General features: G+C 45.9%; 1 protein-coding gene across 26 annotated transcripts in view; it reads right to left on the bottom strand.

The window, feature by feature from the left end:
* LOC140395507 (RNA binding protein fox-1 homolog 3-like) overlaps nucleotides 1–21494 on the bottom strand; it is a 513254-nt gene that overhangs the window by 36937 nt on the left and 454823 nt on the right. For all 26 annotated transcript variants that reach the window (XR_011936222.1, XR_011936221.1, XR_011936219.1 and 23 more), the window contains 2 exons: nucleotides 9795–9927; nucleotides 1368–1407 (listed from right to left, as the gene is read on the bottom strand). Coding sequence is in view for 18 of the 26 variants with exons in the window: in XM_072483384.1 (XP_072339485.1) it covers nucleotides 1368–1407; nucleotides 9795–9927 (173 nt within the window). In the remaining 8 variants the exon portion in view is untranslated. The remainder of the gene's footprint in view (nucleotides 1–1367; nucleotides 1408–9794; nucleotides 9928–21494) is intronic.

Here is a 21494-nt window from a genome sequence, read left to right on the forward strand (position 1 = left end):
CACAGAGGAATGGGAGCTCACGACCCCAACTGTTCCCATGATCCTACCGGGGGGGGGGGGGAGGCGGGGTTCGCGACCCACAGTTTGAGAATCCTTGTTTTAAATCTTGAGAAAAATGTAGTTTAGTGTAAAGCCAATGCAAAACTTTATCCGATCGTACTATCAGAACTAATACCCTTTACGGTGGGAGTAAAGAGGGCCATGTATCTTGGCGATTAAATTCTTCAAAATTATCAGCGACTTCAAGACAATACAAACATCAGAGCGATGACAGTCATAACATCTGACATCGACATACTGGGGTCTATCTAATGTCTGATTATGCATGCAGCATGAACTTTTATCGACCATCAGCTTTTTCACTGTCCACAGTGTTAGCATGGCAGTTGGATCAGATCGCTTTCTCTGTATTACAGGACTCAGTAGAGGTATTCTGGAGGTAAACTGCGGGAGTTATACTCAACTTAGTGGTTGAGTAAACCTTTTATGCCACCAATGGTATCTCATACTTGAGAATCCTAAACTATTAAATATCAGCCTCGAGAGAAGTTGTGGATTATCTGCTCTATTTTGGTCAGGTCGGTAGTAATTTATCGTGCTCTATTATTCAACGTACTGCTAACCTGCTAAGTAAGGTTATTTATATGCAGAGATAAATTTGCCATTTTGGAGAATCTTTCATTGCTGCTCCTTTGTCTGACCACTCTTGGAACTGGCTATTATGAAGAAATGGCTTTGCTGAAATACTTTTATTAGTAAATTGGAAAAGAAGGCAGCAATCTCTATCTTGTAACAAAAAGAAACTGTGCTGACTCAAGCTCCAAATTGTGACATGCTTTAAATGTTCTTTCGATTAACCTCCGAGGACTTATGTAGCTTAATTTTAATTTTCACTAGCAGCAAATGTTCTCAGAACAATTTAATAAGCTAAATTTGTTCAGAATGGTTTGATAACTTAGATATCACTGGGTGTTTATGTTTGTTACTGCTGGATTATGAATACTCTAATCTAATTAGGTCCCTACCAAACCAATTCTACACAAGAGCAATTGTATAATTTCTATCATCAGATCTGGTAAACCGGTCTCTAATTAAGAATCACTGTTCTGCTCTGATATTGATCAAAGAGCTGCCTCTTCAAGGGGGTATTGACTATTTCCTTTAGACCTATTGATGCCTAAACGTCTGAATGGTTTAGCACCACTGTACATATCTAAAGGAATTTCAATATGTGCAATCAATTTCAGTTGGAAGACTAGACCTTGTTGCAGTCTTAATTGTACACGCCCACATGCAGATAAAAGTCAGGTGTGTGTGTGCTTTCTGTCATCAGTTGAAATCGGTTTGATTTTAAAATCAATACTCACATAAATTTCTGCCCCATAAAAGCCATCCTGGTACACAACTCTGCAAAGAAATAGGAAGCGTCATGAATTATATTTTGCATGCTTGATTACAAAACATCTCCCATCAAACCTGGGTGTGATCAGAGGACAGTACTCCACTAATGAGCAAACCCTTCAACTGCAACATCCAGGCCACACTCACACCAAGCCTCCCCAGAAGGCATGGAGAGTTTGAAATGATCAAGCAACTGAGATTTTTATATTTGGCTTTCAACCCATTGTGGACACGATAAGCAACAACACAAAGGCCTGATTTTGGCAGTTCTTGACTGGCATTCTCCAGGCTGTGTAGGAACTTGTGCTCTATGGATACAGTGCACAATGGAGAAGATTTGAGGCCTTCATACAAGCCACAGCTTAAATCCTGAGCGCCTGAAGGTACTTATTAATCAGGATTTTCCTCCTCCCAAAAAACCCTTCAAATCAAGAGTAGGTTTCACTAACCCACAGTGATGAAGCTTAATTGAGAAATTTGCAGTAGCATGATCTCTCGCTGGTTGGAGAGAAATATAAAGCATTCCCCAACTTTGAATTGTAGGATTGATGGCATTCAAATTGCCCTGGCTTTCTGGCTGGATGAGGATCCCTGCTGGTAAATACATACTTCTATAAACTGAGGGCTTCCTTGATGCTTCAGACTAATGTAGAGGAGAGGAGATGCGTGCCAAGAACAAGGCCAAAATATAGCTCACTGTGTACGACAGGAATTATATACAAAACACTCATTTACCAACAACAAGTTGTTGACTGAAAGCTGAACTGCTAGGACATCGTGCTAGGAATATATTATTTGGAACGCTCAGCTACTAATGATTTTCTTTACAGATGTTCTTACAGTTTAGATTATATATGAAGCATCAATAATAAATATCAGATGATCTTAAGAAGTTTGATGGAGCTGAAGTTCATTTGCAGTTCTTTTTATCCTCGGGTGACAGCTGATTTTTTATGAAAAACTTTAGTCTCGTTTTCATTTTAGAAATGTGTGAGATTCGCAAACCTAATGAGAATTTTCCCATACGTGGATTTAGAGAATTGTACAACTTAATTTCTCAGGATATAAAAAAAAAAACAGGAACAGTCATCTCAAATGATAATGCTCGGCTTCAAAAGTAGTTTAATTACAAGAGCCAACTAATGACTCGGTCAGTCGAATCCAAAGTACCACTTAAGATGTGAACTTTTACACAAAATGCTGTGAACTTTTACACAAAATGCTAGTGGAACATAGGAGTATGTCATTCAGCCCCGCCAGCCTTTCCACATTCAATTAGAGCATGGCTGTTGTGTACTTCAACTTTATTTACTTACTTTTGCTCCAGATTTCCACGAGCATCATTTTACACAAAGCATTTCTTGGTTTCACTCCTAACCCGCTGAACTTTAATTTTAAGATAATACCCCCTTTTCTGGATTCCACCAAAGAAAGTAATTCCTCTGTATAGTTACTTGACCAAATCTGTTAATCATTTTATAAACCTGAAATACAACACACCTAAACACAAGGGAATACAAATGAACTATACCTGTCCACATAATTCAACACTTTGAAAGAATTTCATTTCAGTGATTCTGCGGGTCATCACATCCAAGATCGATCTAGCATTCCAGTGGTGCGGCATCCAGAACTGAACATCCTACCACATGAGAGGCCACAAAACTAAGTGCCATCTTCAGACTTGGATAAACGACTCTCTATTCCTTCATCCAAGTCATTAAGTATAGAAGATGAAGGGTGATCTAATTGAGGTGTTTAAGATGATTAATGATTCAGTAACATAATTCCCTCTAATTTCACTTTGATGCACTGCATAGCTCCTTTACGATTGCTGGGCATCTTTCACATATGGAGGTCTCAAAGGGACCACTTCTTGTTTGTCCCCGTGTGGTAAATTCTGGACTACCTGCTCAGTGTAGAGGGAACATCAGTTGATGGATGGGTCAATAGAAAGAAACTATTTCCTCCGGTGATAGAGTCCAAAGCATAACCTTCAAAATGGTAGGTTTTCAGGGATCAGGAAGTCATTCTTCTCACAAAGGGTAGTGGAAATCAGGATCTGTCTTCCCCAAGAAGCTCTTGAAGTAATGTCAAAACTGAGATTCATTGAGCTTATTAGGTATTGATGCTTATAAAACCAAGGCAGGTAGATAGAGTTAGGATATGGATCACCCTTGATCAAAATGAATGGAGGGGGAAGCTTTAGGAGCAAAATGGCCTATTCCTGCTCCTAGCTTCTGTGATCCGATTAATTTGTCAGGCTGCAAGAAAGATCCTGGGAAACACCATTTGTCCCATCCTGCCAATCAGCAAATGTCTCCTTTATCCCTACTTTCTACCTCCCAACCAATCACTAAACCATGTCATAAGGTTACCTTCAATCCTTGAGGTTTCAGCTTTGCTAATTATCTTATGCTTGTGTAAGTCCAAATAGTCAGCAACCGGGACCACTCTCCTATCCACCATGACCTCCATAAAATATTCAACTCGATCAATCAGACACAATCTACCCTTCACAGGGTGTCGGGAACCGGTTTAGCTCAGTGGGCGAGACAGCTGGTTTGTGATGCAAAGCAAGACCAGCAGTGCAGGTTCAATTCATATCCCAGCTGAGGTTATTCACCTTCTCAACCTTGCCTCTCCCCTGAGGTGTGGTGATCCTCAGGTTAAATCATCACCAGTCAGCTCTCCCCCTCAAAGGAGAAAGCAGCCCATGGCCACCTGGGACTATGGTGATTTTACTTTCACAAATCTAGGCATATTCTTATCCAATTTGTCAATTCTGTTCCCCAACGATAGACGCCAGTAACTTTCCCTTCATTGATGCAAAGCCAACACGTTTGTAGCTCCCTGGTTGCTCCCTCCTTCTTAAATATGGAGTCGTATGAACAATTTGTCAACTGAATGGTGCAGTTTTGGAATGGGGACGGCGTTGGCAAATTGTGACTAATATCCGCACCTATATATCTCCACCTGGGTGGAAATTAACTGCTGTTGAAAACTTGCCTATCTTATTACAAGTATTATTTACTTGTATTAAACAATGTTCCCCTCCAGTGATATTTTAAAATTCCACTGTACTAATGCTATAGAACCATAGAATTCCTACAGAGCAGAAGGAAGGCATTCAGCCCATTGAATCTGTCCCGACCCTCTGAAAGAGCACTCTGCCGAGGCCCACTCCCCCGCCTTATTCCCATAACCCCACCTAACCTGCACACCCTTGGACACTTAAGGGGCAATTGATCATGGCTAATCCACCGAACCTGCCCATCTCTGGACTGTGGGAGGAAACCGGAGCACCCGGAGGAAACCCAGGCAGTCACGGGGAGAATGTGCAAACTCCACCCAGACAGTCACCCGAGGCCAGAATTGAACCCGGGTCCCTGGCGCTGTGAGGCAGCAATGCTAACCATTGCACCAACGTGTTATGACGTGCTTTCCTCTCACTAGAAAAAATAATTTTTCCCGTTATATTCTCACCTGCTCCTGCTTTTGTCAATTTCCATTTCTTGACGATTTAGAACACATTTTTGCTGTTAGCTTTGACATCCCTTGGAAGTTCTTATATCCCTTTTTACAGCTTTATTGCTTTCTTTGTATCCCTTTGTTGCTTTTAATAGCTCGCCAAGCCTGCTGAATTTCCACTTCACCTTGTATTGTAAAGCTTTTTCGATTTATCCTCTGAAGTCTGTCAAATTCCTCAGTACGTGTAACAACAACTCGTCCTCAGAGTGAAACTAAATTTCCAGCTCTCGGAGGACAGAGCTGATGTTTCAGCCATAGGATCCAGACTAGTGGATTACCGGCTTGCTGATTACAAACACAGGGAGGTGAGTTGGTGGGAATAGCTAGACGTAGCTTAATTTGCAGCTTGCAACAAAGTCCTATCTAAATCAACTAGAATAAATATTTCATTGATTATAATTAAATCATCCACTGACTCAGTTATAAAGAGAATTTTGAGGTATTGTAATCAGGCAGCCAGCTATCTAATATTTTTGTTTCAGTGCCTGCCGGTTTTCATGCCTGAAGCGTTTTTTCCCAGGGTTGGAGCAGCTTATAAAGGGGTATATGTGGGTGGCTGAACTCCCCAGATTCGAAGGGGGGGGTCTTACAGAGGGAAAGGCGGGGGGGGGGGGGGTTGACAAGGCCGAACATGGGCCGCGATTCTCCGCTCCCGCGCTGGTTGGGAGAATCGCCTGGGTCGCCAAATTTTCCCGGGTCCTCCCCCCGGCGCTGTCCACACCTGGTCGCTGCCGGCGGGAACAGCGCGGGAACGCTGGGGGGGGGGGGGGGGGGGGGGGGGCGGGGATCCTGCACCGGGGGGGGGGCCTCAAATGGGGTGTGGCCCGCAATCGGTGCCCACCGATCGTCGGGCCGTCCTCTCTGAAGGAGGCCCTCCTTTCTTCCGCAGCCCCGCAAGATCCGCCTGACATCTTCTTGCGGGGCGGACTCGGAGAGGACGGCAACCGCGCATGCGCGGGGGGCGGCGCCAGCCACGTCATGTATGCGGCGCCGCCTTTACGCGGCGCCAAGGCCTGGCGCGCGTAAATGACGCGGCGCCGCTCCTAGCCCATTATCGGGCCCTGAATCGGCCGGGATAGGAGCCGTTTCGCGCCGTCATGAACCTCGACGGCGTTCACGACGGCGCGAACACTCTGTCTCCATTTCAGAGAATCCCGCCCCTGTTGTTTTAATGCGGAGAAGGCGTTAGGTTGGTTCGGGGACCAGGAGGGTGCCTGGTTATGGATAGTGTCGGGATCACGTAAGGGGTCGTGTCTGGGGGCGACGGCCTCTCTGCCGTTCGCTCTGGGGAAGTATTTGTCGAATCCGATTATCTCCACATTAAAGATATGGTGGCAGCTCTGCCAACGTTTCTAGCTGGAGAGGCTGTCATGGTGGTCCCCCATCTGCAGGAATCATTTATTCCAACTGGGAAATTTGATGCCACTTTCAGGGGGTGGAAAGGTAAGGGGCTGGAGAAGGTAAAGGACCAATTTTTGGAGGCTCGGTTTGCTGACATGGGAGGGGCTGAGGGAGAAAGCAGGCCTTGGTGGGGTGGATATGTTTAGGCACTTTCGAGTGCATTACTGGGTCTGGGCGCTTTTCCAATGTTCTTGGGGGTGCCGCCATCCACCTTGCTGGAAAGGATTCTCTCCTGTGCGGGGTCAGAGGAGGGCAGTACATCTGGGTTGTATAGTCGGATCATGGGGGAGCAGCAGGTCTCAGTGGAGGAGGTGAAGGCTAGGTGGGAGGAGGAGCTGGGTGGCATTTTGGAGGAGGAGGTGTGGAGTGAGTCTCTCCGCAGAGTGAATGCTACGTCATCCTGCGCGAGGCTAAGTTTGATACAACTCAAGGTGGTGTTCAAGGCACACCTCACCTAGGCCAGAATGAGTGTTTTTTTTTTAAGGGGTTGAGGATAGGTCGAGCGGTGCTCAAAAGGGCCTGTGAACCACGTGCACATGCTCTGGTCCTGCCCCAAATTGGTGGGTTTTTGGGGGTCTTTTTTCAACACCATAGCAGCAATTTCAAATGTGGATTCGGAGCTCTGTCCATTTTTTCAATATATAAAAGGTAAGAGAGAGGCAAAAATAGACATTGGACACCTGGAAAATTAGCTGGAGAAGGAGTAATAGGAAGCAACAGAATGGCAGAACAACTAAATAGTTACTTTACAACAGTCTTCACAGTGGAAGACACCAGTGGGATACCAGAGCTTCAGGAGAGGTGAGTATAAATGTCATCCCTAAGGATCTCTTGGGATACTGAAAGGTCTGAAGGTGGATAAATCACCTGGACCGGATGGACTACACCCCAGGGTTCTTAAGGAAATAGCTGAGGAGATTATGGAGGTATTGGTGATGATTTTCAGGAATCACTGGAGGCAGGGAGGGTCCCAGAGGGCTGGAAAGTGGCTAATGTAACACCACTGTTTAAGAAGAGAGGGAGGCAGAAGTCAGGAAATTATAGGCCGTTTAGCCTGACTTCGGTCATTGGTAAGATTTTAGTGTCCATTATTGAAGATGAGATTGCGGAGTACTTGGAAGTGCAAGATAAAATAGGACTCAATCAGCATGATTTCCTCAAGAGGAGGTCTGTTAGAATTCTTTGAGGATGTGACAAGGAAGTAAGACAAACGAGAGCCAGTGGACATGATCTATTTAGATTTCCTGAAGGCTTTTAACAAGGTGCCATATAGGAGGCTGTTAAATATGTTGAGAGCCCATGGCGTTAAGGGTAAGATACTGGCATGGATAGAGGATTGGCTGACTTGCAGAAGGCTGAGAGTGGGGATAAAGGGATCTTTTTCAGGATGGCAGCCGGTGACTAGTGGCGTGCCTCAGGGGCCTGTGTTGGGACCACAACTTTTCACAATATACATTAATGATTTGGAAGAAGGAACTGAAGGCACTGTTGCCACGTTTGTGGATGATACAAAGATATGCATAGTGACAGGTAATATTGAGGAAGCAGGGAGGCTGCAGAAGGACTTGGACAGTTTCGGAGAGTGGGAAAAGAAGGGCCAGATGGAATACAATGTGGAAAAGTAATAATAATAATTAATAATCGCTTATTGTCACAAGTAGTTTTGGGCCCTGTATCTAAGAAAGGATGTTCTGGCATTGGAAAGGATCCAGAGGATGTTTCCACTAGTAGGAAAAACTAGAACCCGAGGCCACAGCCTCAGATTGAAGGGACAATACTTTAAAACAGCGATGAGGAAGAATTTCTTCAGCCAGAGGGTGGTGAATCTGTGGAACCCACTGCCACAGAAGGCTGTGGAGGCTAAATCATTGAGTGTCTTTAAGACAGAGATATATAGATTCTTGATCAATAAGGGGATCAGGGGTTATGGAGAGAAAGCAGGAGAATGGAGATGAGAAACATATCAACGATGATCGAATGGTGGAGCAGACTTGATGGGCCGAATGGCCTAATTCTGCTCTTATGTCTTATAGTCGTGATATTTGGGGTGTCAGACCAGCTTGAAGTGAGGACTGGAGTGACGGTGGATGCTCTGGCCATTGCCTCATTGTTGGCTAGACGATGGATTCTGCTGAGTTGGAGGCAGGCAACAACTCCCAGTGCCACAGCGTGGCTGGGGGACTTGATGGAGTTCTTGCACCTCAAGAAGGTCAGGTTCACAGTGAGAGGAATGATTGACAGGTTCTATCGCAGATGGCCACCGTTTCTATTGCATTTCAAGGATCTGGTTATTGGTAGCTGTTGGGTGGGTGATATATTGGTGGGGGGGTTATAATTGTTGGTGGGGTTTTTGTTTTAATATGTCTGTTGAGGTTGTTGATACGTGTTACTGTTCGATTGTTGTTTGTGTATAAAATTTAAATAAAAATATTTTTCAGATAAAAGAAATGGAACAAAGTGAACAAACTAGTTTCATAAGTTGTGCTCATGTTTCTGCGAGTATAAAAAGAGAGGATAAAAACAAGTAAACGAATATGCACAATCCTCCCAGTCTAGACAATCAACAACATTGTGGAGGGTGGAAGAGAATAATTAACCACATTGGTAGTGAAAAGTAAGAACTTCAAATATAAATTGGGGACAAATAATTTTCCTATTAAAACTTTAATTAAAATGCGATCCAATTATGCATCTCTGCTGAGTAAAACAGGCAATCTTTCAAAAGTAAATTTGCCCTCCGTATCTCTCATTAACCAAGTTGTACTGTATCATTTCAACTTTGTTGCAGTCTCATTTGAAGCATTTTTCCAATAGTTTACTTTGAAATTCGTAACATTTATTGCTTCTACGTTTTAAAAAAAAATTAAGACTGTCCTCAAAAAGGGAAAGTGGACTGGGATAGCCACTAAATTACAGGGAATTTAACTCCAGGGCCAAGAACTAGGTTAAATGACTGGCGTGGAGAGAAGGTCAGTTCCTTTGTAGTCAGTGTAGCAAAATTGTAAGCCCAATTTTTGATAAATGGGTTTACAATTGTAGCACACTCAGTGTTCCATGGAAGCCTTTCCCCATCGAGGTGTCAAATATCGAAGTCAAAGAGCTTACACAGACACAAGTTCTTTCACCAAATACTTGCTGTTTACAGAATTTGTATGTAGTCTATTGTAAATGACTCGCTGGTGAAAAGGAAGATAGCACCATCGACATATCATTACAACACAAATGCAGATATATAGCACATCACAGGATCATGGCTGGCAATACTATAGCCTAATGAAAAACTAATCTTAGTGCGAACGGAACGAGCCCCAAACAGCTATCAGTGTAAATCTATTAATCAGTGTACAGTGACGGAAATTAAATTCATAGAAAGTTTCTTTCACTGGGCACTTGATAATGGGCCATAAAATAAAAAAGATCTGCCAAGTCTAGAATGCTGTCAGCTTTGTGCTGATACTTACGCTCCATACGTGGGGATTGGTGGTGGTGGGGGGGCAGCGCGGAAGGTGTTGTAAACAGCGCGACCTCGCCCCCGTAAATGAGCTCCTCTGTAGGCCACAGCTGCTCCAGCTCCAGGGTATGGAAAACCAGTCACTAGAGACAGAGGGGAAAATCAGGTTTACTAGATTGCTTTGCATTCATTACAACTCAATTAGAAGCTAAATTGATTAAGTGTTTCGTATGAGCACTCATTTGATTGATCTCATTATGCAGCATATTGCTCACAAAGATGTAAAACATTCCTTACAAAATGTTTCTTAAAAGTTGCGTCTCTCAGGTGCCGACCGAAGAAATTCTGCGAAGTGCTTCACAGGGTTAGTGGGGAAAAGATAATGGACACCGAGCAGCAAGGGGGAAAGCCACAAAGAGGCTGAAAGTGTAATTCGGGGGAAATGGGTCTCACAGGTGTTTTTGGTGTTATGTAGAAGGAAGGAGGTACAAACTGCTGGACAAGAGTGATGTGCTATCAATGAACACAAGATGAGTAGTGAACGTAACTGAGGCTTTAATAAGCTGAGCAGAAAGCCTCCTGGCCTGTGATCCCGAACTGGGACAGGGCCGGAGGTCGGCCACCTTTATACCGAGCCCGAGGGGAGGTGGAGCCATCAGGCGGTGGTTTACCACATTACATGTAATACAGTAGCAGGTTACCACAATACATATAATATATTAACAGTGGTTTACCACAAAGAGCATTCCAGATGATGTGGGGGCTCCCAGCTGCAGGAGCAGCCAGCAATGTTGAAGTGAGGAGAAGGGACTAGACTGGTGTCCAGAGGATGTGCACAGAGCTGGAGAAAGTTTCTGAGGCGGTGAAAGATTCAAAGGTGAGGAACAAGAGCCCTCGGGTCAATGTATTGGGGGAATGAAGAGCTGGTGGCAATGTCAAAGATGAGAGTGATGAAAATGTCAGCCTTGGTGTGGTAAATGTGTAGCATGGTGTACTGGATGAGTTTTATTTTGTGAATAGTGAAGACCAGTAAGAGAAAGTTACCCTGAGATAATAAAGGTATGAATCAGAGTTTTGGTGCAGGTTCGATGGGTCGAATAGCTTCCTTCTACATTGCAGGGATTTTATGGATTCTGAAGGCAGATGAGTGCATAAAGGAAATGAAAGAAAGTGGTTGCAGTGATAAAGAAAATTTGGGTGGGATAAACACTGAGTTCTGGGCTGAGCAACGCAACAAGACTCCAAACTTTGCACCCAGCCAAAGGTGGCAGGCAGGGAGGTCTATGGATTTGAGACTGGGGGTGAGTAACTACGATTGAAGTGGTAAATGTATATCATCTGCTTATGTAGTTTGCATTGATGCTACAGAGTGAGGCAGAATGAAATATAATTTGTGCACAACATTAAAGTTTTAAGCATTTTGCTGTTCATTCATTTAAAGTACTCTGCCCTCTGTGATGCCGTTGTTACAAGTGCCAGTAAGTGCAACAACCCTCATTGATGGCTTAGAGTGATTAATCCCTGGTGCCGTTGACCTTCCTTAGCTATCTTTTTGCTGCCTCCACCAATACTGAACCAGTAAATGTAACAGTTGCTGGTTGAAGATACTTTATTGCCAAGTTTAGCAGTTTCACAGATGAATTAACTCTGATGCAGCAGCAAAGATGAATTCTAGCCTTTTCAGCAAGCTCATTAGCAAGGCCTTTAACAGGAGGTTTCGAAACAAAACATAAATTTCACTTCCTTTAGGCGGAAGACAAGAAGTAACAGAGATGGTAAAAAAATAGGCAGGTTCAATGTACCTCCTGCTTACTCTAGTTTTACCACCCATCTGCCATTGGGGCTGGCAATAATCCAGCAAAGAAAGCATCTGGCAACCAACATAACCATTCAAAGGACTTACAAACTTATCTTCTTGGAACATGATCGGATACCCCTTTGTGAATGAGCCATTTTTCAGAGTCAAGTGATCTAGGCTTTTGAGTGTTTTTAAAATGTTTTTTTATTTCTTTCTCAGAATCAGAAAGCCAAAGCACAGGGCAAACCTCAATCCATCTCATTGCTTGCCCCCAAAAACCAACTCAAATTGAATCCAATTTATAGTCCCCACAAGAGAGTTACACCAGATCCAAGCTGACAGGCAAAGACACCACTCCACGGGCGCGATTCTCCACTCCCACGCCGGTTGGGAGAATCGCCTGGGCCGCCAAAATTTCCGGGGCCGGTCCAACACCCTCCCGCGATTCTCACAAGCGGCGGGAACGGCCCGGTCGTGTTTCGCGGGCCGCAGGCCGGAGAATCGCTGGAGACACTGAAAATGGCGATTCTCCGGCACCCCCGCTATTCTGAGGCCCGGATGGGCCGAGCGGCCAGGCCAAAACGGCGGGTTCCCTCCGGCGCTGTCCACACCTGGTCGCTGCAGTCGTGGGCAGTGCGTGACGGCCTGTGGGGGGGGGGCGAGAGGGGATCTTGCACCGGGCTTCACCTGGAATGTGGGGTGGCCCGAGATCGGTGCCCACCGATCGTCGGGCCGTCCTCTCTGAAGGAGGACCTCCTTCCTTCCGTGGCCCCGCAAGATCTGTCCCCCATCTTCTTGCGGGGCGGACTTAGAGAGGACGGCAACCACGCATGACGCCCATTATGCGGCGCCGGCCGCGTCATCTATGCGGCGCCGCTTTTACGCGGGCGACAAGGCCTGGCGCATGTAGATGACGCGGCCCCGATACTGGCCCATTGTCAGGGCCTGAATCGGTCGGGACCGGGGCCGTTCCGCACCGTCGTGAACCTCGACGGCGTTCACGACGGCGCGGCCACTTCGGCGTGGGTGTGGAGAATCCCGCCCCACATCTTGGGGCCTGATCCACACTTGATCTTAGCCCAAAGGCCGAGAAGCAATGCCACGTTTGTACTTTTTAAATCTGAGTGTATATCTCTCGTCACGGGAACATACAAACACATGCCAGGTGTAAAATCGACCCATTATCCAGTTTCTTTAAGCCGCCAATGCTAAGGGGAGCTCTTTCAAATCTTCAGGCTCATAAAATTAAACAGAAGTAATGGACGAGTAAGAAATAAAAAGTCAACGAGAACTTTGCCTGGGTTTCGTGGAAATGGCCCAGGTGCTGTCACTTGGATTCTCTGCTCCAGGCATAACAGTCATTAAACACCAATAATAACTGCCGAGTGTAGTGAAGGAAACAAAATCCCGGCTCTGCATGTTAATGAAAGCGTTCCGTTCAGCCTAGACACACAGCACTCCAGTTTATCTTTACAGAACACAACGGAAAATGAGAGACATCTGACAGGAGTGAGTGTGCTTTCACTGATAAGTTCTAATTCACTCGAGGGAAAAAAAAATACAATTGGTTCGACATTGTGTGCTGTACCCGCGAGCATGTTTAATTCTGAACTCAGTGGTGATTAATGAATAGAAGATGAGGATGATCTTCCTTCATTTGCATGGAAGACCTCAACACACTGGAGGTCAGCAAAGCAACATCCTGCTACATGTTCTGTCATTTAAAATATAGCTTGTTCTACAATTATCACAGTTATTTCCACCGTATGATAGTTCATTTCAATTCAGTGGAAACAAAAAGGGTCAGATGAAAAATAGGAAAACGTGGTGGAGGTGGGGGTGCCCATACACTGACCTTTCATCTTTGGGACCTGGGTTCAAATTCAACCCAGACTGATACAATGAAAATCCCCGTTAGTGTCCAAAGGAACACGAGTTTGGGTGGGCTCAATGGCTATGGGGCCAAAGTTTTTCTTGACAATCTGACTTAAGTGACCACGGTATGATTGTGTATGAGTTCGTCCTCTGACGGAAGGGGAGGCCGAGATAAATTGTTATGCTAGAGCATAGGGAAGCTTCATTCTGTTATATCAAATGCAGGAATATTTGGTAGAAACCATGGGGCTGAAATAACTGGGAGCGAGTGGGGGGTGGGGGCAGTAGACTCAAGTAACTGACATTGGTACCAATGAAGAGGAAAATCATCTGATATCTATTCATGTGCATTGGACCCATAACACTGCATTTATTCTCCCGAGAGTAAGTTGAAAAGTACCCCCCGCCTCATCATGATTTTCTAGATCTAAGCTTCTATTCAAAGCGTTCAAACATTCTTAATAATGAGAATGGCCTCAAGCATACAATAACAGTGTTCACATTGCAAACTCTATTTTAAAACATCTTTTAGGACAACTTGTATCGATACTTTTCTTCCCCCTATCAGACCGAGAAAATTCCAATCTGTGACTTCAGGCTGGAATCTATTTTGGATCCACGGCAAGGTCTTCTTGCGTCCTACTTCCAGTAAAATCAGAAATCCATTCTTTTGAATTGTTTTTATGATTTTAATTGGAATGACCACCAGAGGAAATCAATAGTGATATGAGCCAAGGTGCACAACAACATCTCATCAAAGTAACCAACTGGTGGCCTCTAGGACCACATTTGGGCACCAAAATGCTATAAACTGCACAAATGGTTGTAGCATAAGGATCTGGTGAGCATACGCCACAAGAACACTTCCTCAACCACAGAAGGCATCAGGACAGCCTACATGGAGAAGGAAGATGAGGATGAAGATGAAGCATCAAAGAGACAAATAAAATGTTCATCTACTTCTCAAGAAACGATTCAGAGCAGCAGTAACTGCTGAAATAACAAACTGCGGTTCAACACGAAGTAATGGAAGAAAAGAATCAAAGCATGCCCGACTGCCAGTCCAACATCCAAGCCAACAGCAAGAACCAGAACCAACAGAGCCTATCACTCTTCCAGTAGAATGGTGGTCAAGATATGGAATGGTTACCTTAGGCCTCCAGACCACCTGAACCTGTAGATTCAAGGACTTGAAGAGGGCAGATGGAGTACTGATAATATCATAGTAGTTACAATATAGTAATAGCAATAATGTGATAACAATGTAAATGCTTGAGACTGACTAATGATGTAAGACCCAAAAGTAAACTTCATATAAAGACCTGGGGAGATGTAGAAAAAGATTCTGGTACATACAGGGTTAATGTGGGACTGAGTGTGGTACCACCCACACAATGATATCAGAAGCAACATGACCGCGACCTAAGGTTATAGAAAAATAAGGAGCAGGAGTAGGCCATTTGGTCCACCGAGCCTGCTCCGCCATTCATTATGATCATCCAACTCAGCAACCTGCTTCCCCCTTTTTTCTCTCCCCAATATCATTTGATCCCTTTAGCCCCAAGAACAGCATCTAAATCCTTTTTAAAATACAATGTTTTGGCCTCAACTGCTTTCTGTGGTAACAAATTCCACAGGCTCCCCACTTTCTGGGTGAAGAAATTTCTCCTCATCACAGTCCTAAATGGTTTACCCCATATCTTTACAATGTGACCCCTTGCCGTCAGAAACATTTTTCCTGCATCTACCCTGTCCATTTCTGTTAGAATGTTATAGGGTTCTATGAGATCCCCTCCCCCCTCATTCTTCTAAACTCCAATTATAATCCTAACCAACTCAATTTGATTGATTGATTGATTGATTGATATTTATTGCTACATGTACCGAAGTACAGTGAAAAGTATTTTTCTGCAGCCAAGGGAACGTACACAGTACGTACATAGTAGGCAAAAGAATATTCGACAGAGTACAATGACAAATGGTACATCAACAAACAGTGATTGTTTACAGTGCGGAACAAGGGGCAAACAAGCAATACATGAGCAAGAGCAGCATAGGGCGTCATGAATAGTGTTTACTACAGGGAACAGATCAGTCCGAGGGAGAGTCGTTGAGGAGTCTAGTAGCTGTGGGGAATGTGTCCCCAGTCCTCATGCGTTAGTCCCATCCCAGGAATCAGTCTGGTAAAGCACTCCCTTAATGGCAAAGACATCCTTCCTCAGATAAGGAGACCAAACCTGCAAAAAATATTCCAGATTTGGTCTCACCAAGGTCCTGTATAATTGAGCAAGACACCCCTGCTCCTTTACAAAAATCCTCTTGCTCTCGCTATGAAGACCAACATACCCTTTGTCGTCTTCACCTTCTGCTACACCTGCATGCTTACTTTCAGCGACTGGTGTACAAGGGCACCCAGGTCTCATTGCACATTCCCCTCAATCCATAGCTATTCAGATAATATTTGCACTCCGTTTTTGCTACCATAGTGGAAATATCACATTTATCCACATTATACTGCATCTTCCATGCATTTACCCATTCACTTAACTTGTCCAATCACACTGAAGCATTTCTGCATCCTCCTCACAGCTCACCCTCCCACCCAGTTTTGTGTCATCAGCAAATTTGGACATCTTACATTTAGTTCCCTCATCCAAATCATTTATAGTGTGAAAAGCTGCGGTCCCTGCACTGAACCCTACGGTACCCCACTAGTCACTACCCGGCATTTTCAAAAATACCTGTTTATTCTTTGTTTCCTGTCTGCCAATTTGTTTTCTATCCATCTTAACACACAACATCCAATCCCGTTTAATTTTACACATTAATCTCTTTTGTGGGACTTTGTCAAAAGCCTTCTGAAAATCCAAAAAACAACACCCACTGGGCCCCCCTCGTCAACTCTACCCGAAGAATTCTAATAGATTTGTTAAGCATGATTTTCCTTTCGTAAATCCAAGTTGACTCTGTCTGATCCTGCCACCATTTTCCAAATACTCTGCAATTAAATATTTTATAGTGGACTCTGCCATTTTCCCATCTACCGACATCAAGCTGACTGGTCTATAATTCCTTGTTTTCTCTCTACTTCCTTTTTAAATAGTTGGGTTACCTTAACTACCCTCCAATCTGTGGGAACTGTTTCAGAATCTATAGAATCTTGGAAGATGACCACCAATGTACCCACTATTTGTAGGACCACTTCCTTAAGTACTCTGGGATGGAAATTATCAGGCCTTGGGGATTTATCTGCCTTCAATCCCATCAATTTCCCCAATACCATTTCTCTACTAATACTGAGTTCCTTCCTCTCACTAAACCCTGAGTTTCCCAACATTTCTGGAAGGTTGGGCAAAATTCTCCGCCTCGCGACGCCGCAAACACAAACCGTGATTGGGCGAAAATTAACCATCTGTCCAATATTGGGGACTGCGCCTGCCGCCGATTCGGGAGCCATGCTACACTCTCGCTGGTGGCAATAATGAGGTTTGCGCCCCATGTCAGTAGCGGCATGAAAAACCGATATTTGCAATCATTTAAATATGATTAGTGGGTTGGATACAGTATGCCCCGCACGTCCGCATTGCTCTGAAGTCTCGCGGACGTGAATTACTGCAAATATTTATAAATGTGGATTGGGTGCCATGGCTGCACAGGGGGAACAGGAAGCTGAAACAGCACTAAAAAAATGTTGGGCTTCCTGGGGGATGGCTGCCCGGGCCAGGGGCAGTAGCGGGTAGTGACTTGGAGCCAGGTCCATGGACTCGGTGTCCCCCTCGGAATCAAGGTGACCTGGCTCAGACCATCATTGTTGCAGTCTGTCTTTTAAACGCACTCCTTTGGTGCTACTTACAGGCTCCTGGCTGCTCACTCTGCTGAGTGCCACCATCTCCTAGGCAGTGTTCGGGGGGCAAGCACGAGTCTGCGGCCCATGCGGGGGATGAGAGTGTCCTTCCGCTCCTCACTAGCATGGAGCTGTGGGTCTACTTTGGCCTCCTGAACTTCTCCGAGCCACCTTGGTGGCTGCAGTGAGTGTTGGTAAATGGAGTGCTTAAAAACAGCTCCAGCTGCCAGGCTCCACGGCGCTAATTCTGGCCCGAGCAGTTAGAATGCCGGCTGGGCTGGGAATTGCTTGGAATTTGCATCAGTGTGCTGGCCCATTAGCATGTCATTAATTGATCCACGAATAGCACCCCCAACGGGGACGTGATTACACGCAATTCAGTCCCGCCGTTAACACTCAGGGTGCAATTTAGTGGCACCCTCCACCTGAAAAGCAGCTTTCTGCGGTCCAACGTGACTGATAAAAACCGGGAGACTCCGCTTCTGGGATCTACCCGGTTCACAACATCTTATGAGATCGAACACGATCTTACGAGACATTACGATGTAAATCCTGGTCATTGTGGGCGGGGTCACTTGTTAGAAAATCAGCATATTAAACTTTAATGTGTAGATTCCTGAGGTACCCGAGGCGTGGGGCCCGATGGGCAAGCACCGTTCAGTACTGGTCACAATCAAGGACCAGATGGAAAGGCACTCATGGGGGTCTCCCAGGTTACTGGAGGCCCCCCCGTGCATGCTCTTTGAGCAGGGTGGTTGCCTGGCACTTCTGGAGCCACCTGGGAATGTTGGCAGTGCCAGGTGCCCTGGCAATGCCACATGGGTGCCAGAATGGCACTCCCAAGGTTCCCAGGTGGCACTTCCAGTTGGCAGGGCACTGCCAGGTTGGCATTTACTGTGAGGGTGCGATGAGGCCGGGGGGTGCCTTGCGCGGTGTTGTGGGGAGGCCTGGGATCCTCCTAAAGTGTGTTGGGGTTTGGGGGATGTCAGGGGTCGCTTTGGGGGCACAGGTATCCCTTTAAATGGCACCTCATTCCATCATTATTTCCTTTATTTAGATTCCGGATCCTAGTTTCAGAATCAATTACGTCACTCTCCATCTTGATGAAGAAATCTATATTATGGTCGCTCATCCCAAGGGGCCTTGTACAACTAGATTGACAATTATTCCTTTCTCATTACGCAATTCCCAGTCTAGGATGGCCTGTTATCTAGTTGGTTCCTCAACATATTGGTCCAGAAAACCATGTGGTATACACTCCAGGAATTCCTCCTCTACCGTACTGTTACTAATTTGATTTGCCCAATCTATATGCAGATTAAAGTCACGCATAATAACAGATGTTCCTTTATCTCATCCATCCCTAATTTCCTGTTTTAATGCCATTCCCAACATCACCACAGCAGTTTGGGGGTCGAAATACGAACCCCACTAACCTTTTTAACTCTTTGATGTTTCTCAGCTCTACACACATAGATTCCAAATTATCGGAGCTAATATTCTTCCTCAGGATATGGCAGCAATTTTCGCTTTGTTAATTTCCTCTTCAGTAAGCAGCAGTGCAGCCTCACCGCCTTTTCCATTTTGTCTGTCCTTCCTAAATAATGAATACCCCTGGATGTTTAATTCCCATCCCTGTTCACCCTGCACAATGTCTCCGCATTCCCGACTATATAATTTCTGTTTACATCTATTTGTGCAATTAATTGATCCACTTTATTGCGAATGCTCCACACATGAAGGCTTGTCTTTTTAACATTCCGTGTCCTGTTCCCATTATTGTTCACTGTGATCCTGTTTGATTCTGGCCCTTGTTTTCTCTGCCCGTCATTTTTGTTGTTCCCCTTTCTGTCTTTTGTTCTTGTTCGTGTTTCCTCCACCTCTGACTCCTTGCATAGGTCCCCATCCCCCTGCCATTTAGTTTAAACCCTCCCCAACTACTCTAGCAAATCTTCCCCGAGGACATGAGTGCTGGTCCTGCCAGGTGCAACCCGTCCAGTTTGTACTGGTCCCACTTCCCCCAGAACTGGTGCCAATGCCCCAGAAATCTGAAACCCTCCTTCCTTGCACCATCTCTTCAGCCACATTTTCATATGATTTATCCTGCTATTTCTACTCCGACTAGCACATGGCTCTGATGGTAATTCTGAGAGTACTACCTTTGAGGTCCTATTTTTCAACTTACTTCCAAACTCCCTAAATGCTGCTTTTTGGACCTTATCCCGTTTAAAAAAAACATATGGGCCAAAATTCTCCGGAAACGGCGCGATGTCCGCCGACTGGCGCCCAAAACGGCGCAAATCAGATGGGCATCGCGCCGCCCCAAAGGTGCGGAATGCTCCGCATCTTTGGGGGCCGAGCCCCAACATTGAGGGGCTAGGCCCGCGCCGGACGAATTTCCGCCCCGCCAGCTGGCGGAAAAGGCCTTTGGTGCCCCGCCAGCTGGCGCGGAAATGATATCTCCGGGCAGCGCATGCGCAGGAGCGGCAGCGGCCGCTGACGGCATTCCCGCGCCTGCGCAGTGGAGGGAGTTTCTTCCGCCTCCACCATGGTGGAGACCGTGGTGGAGGCGGAAGGGAAAGAGTGCCCGCACGGCACAGGCCCGCCCGCGGATCGGTGGGCCCCGATCGCGGGCCAGGCCACCGTGGGGGCACCCCCTGGGGCCAGATCGCCCCGCGCCTCCCCCAGGACCCCGGAGCCCGCCCGCGCCGCCTTGTCCCGCCGGTAAGGTAGGTGGTTTAATTTACGCCGGCGGGACAGGCATTTTAGCGGCGGGACTTCGGCCCATCCGGGCCGGAGAATCGCGGGGGGGGGCCCGCCAACCGGCGCGGCGCGATACCAACCCGCCCCCGCCGAATCTCCAGTGCCGGAGACTTCGGCAACCGGCGGGGGCGGGATTCACACCAGCCCCCGGCGATTCTCCGACCCGGCGGGGGGTCGGAGAATCTCGCCCATGTTGTTTGTTCTAATTAAATGCATATTCCGTACATAATCACAAGAAGTCAACATGCAGGTACAGCAAGTAATGATAAAGGAACTTCCAGCTGTCTGGGGCATTGATTAGACTGCACATACTGTGTACTGTGTACAATTCTGGTCTTCGTAAGGAGGGATGTAGTTGCATTAGAGGCAGTTCAGATGAGGTTCACTGGGCTGATTCCTGGGCTGAAGGGGTTGTCTTATGAGGAAATCTTGAGCAGGTCGGGCAACTCTCATATTGAAGTGTAGAAGAATGAGAGGTGTTCTTATTGAAACACAAGATTCTGAGGGGTGTGACGGGGAGATGCTGGGGGGGATATTTCTTCTTGTGGGGGAATCCTGAACAGCGGCTCAGTTTAAAAACAAGGGATCGCACATTTAAGACCAAGGTGAGGAGGAATTCCTTCTCTGAGGCTTATTAGTGTTTGGAGTTTTCTTCCTCAGAGAGGACTGTGGCTAGGCTGTTCAATATATTCAAGACTGAGTTAGACAGATTTTTGATCAGCAAGGGAGATGAGGGTTAATGGGGGCAGGCAGGAAAGTGGAGTTGAGGGGCTGGATTATGCGGTCCCCCAGCCACGTGCTTATCGGCGCTGCACTGGTCGTTGGCAGCAGGATTCTCTCTTTCTGCTGCTTGTCAATGGGATTTCCCATTGAAGCCCCTCCATGGGTGCACTGCCAGTGGAAAGAGAATCAGCTATGATCTTATTGTATGGTGGAGCAGACTCAATGGGCTGAAGGGCCTACACTGCCCAGGATTGAGTATGTTACACACTCATTACAGAAAGGAGCCTTCAGTTGGATAGGGTACAGATCTTTCAGTAGATGTCAGTGTTTCCAAGAGTGAAACGTAGCAGAGGCCATGTACATACCAGACATTTTCATATGAGCCCCCAGGACCCTTCGCAAAGGGAAAGGCTCTGATCAGGGAAACATTTACAATGCACATCCAAGAAGCAGGCATATGATGCCTTCAATATGTGACACTCTAAAGTGCCTGCATTGCTTGAAAGGATCATAAATACGGTGCTGATAGATCTTCAGAAAACAAAGCCATCCTTGCATCCATGGCTGCTGATCCCACTGAGAAACCTTTTAATGGCTTTCATAAGATGTGCATTGGTTGATTGGCCATGCTAAATTGTCCCTTAGTTCCCAGGGATGTGTAGGTTAAGGGCGGGGAAGTGGACTTGAGTGGAGTGTTTCTTCAGAGG

Source organism: Scyliorhinus torazame, chromosome 18 (genome assembly GCF_047496885.1).
Source record: "Scyliorhinus torazame isolate Kashiwa2021f chromosome 18, sScyTor2.1, whole genome shotgun sequence".
NCBI classification, from domain to species: domain Eukaryota; kingdom Metazoa; phylum Chordata; class Chondrichthyes; order Carcharhiniformes; family Scyliorhinidae; genus Scyliorhinus; species Scyliorhinus torazame.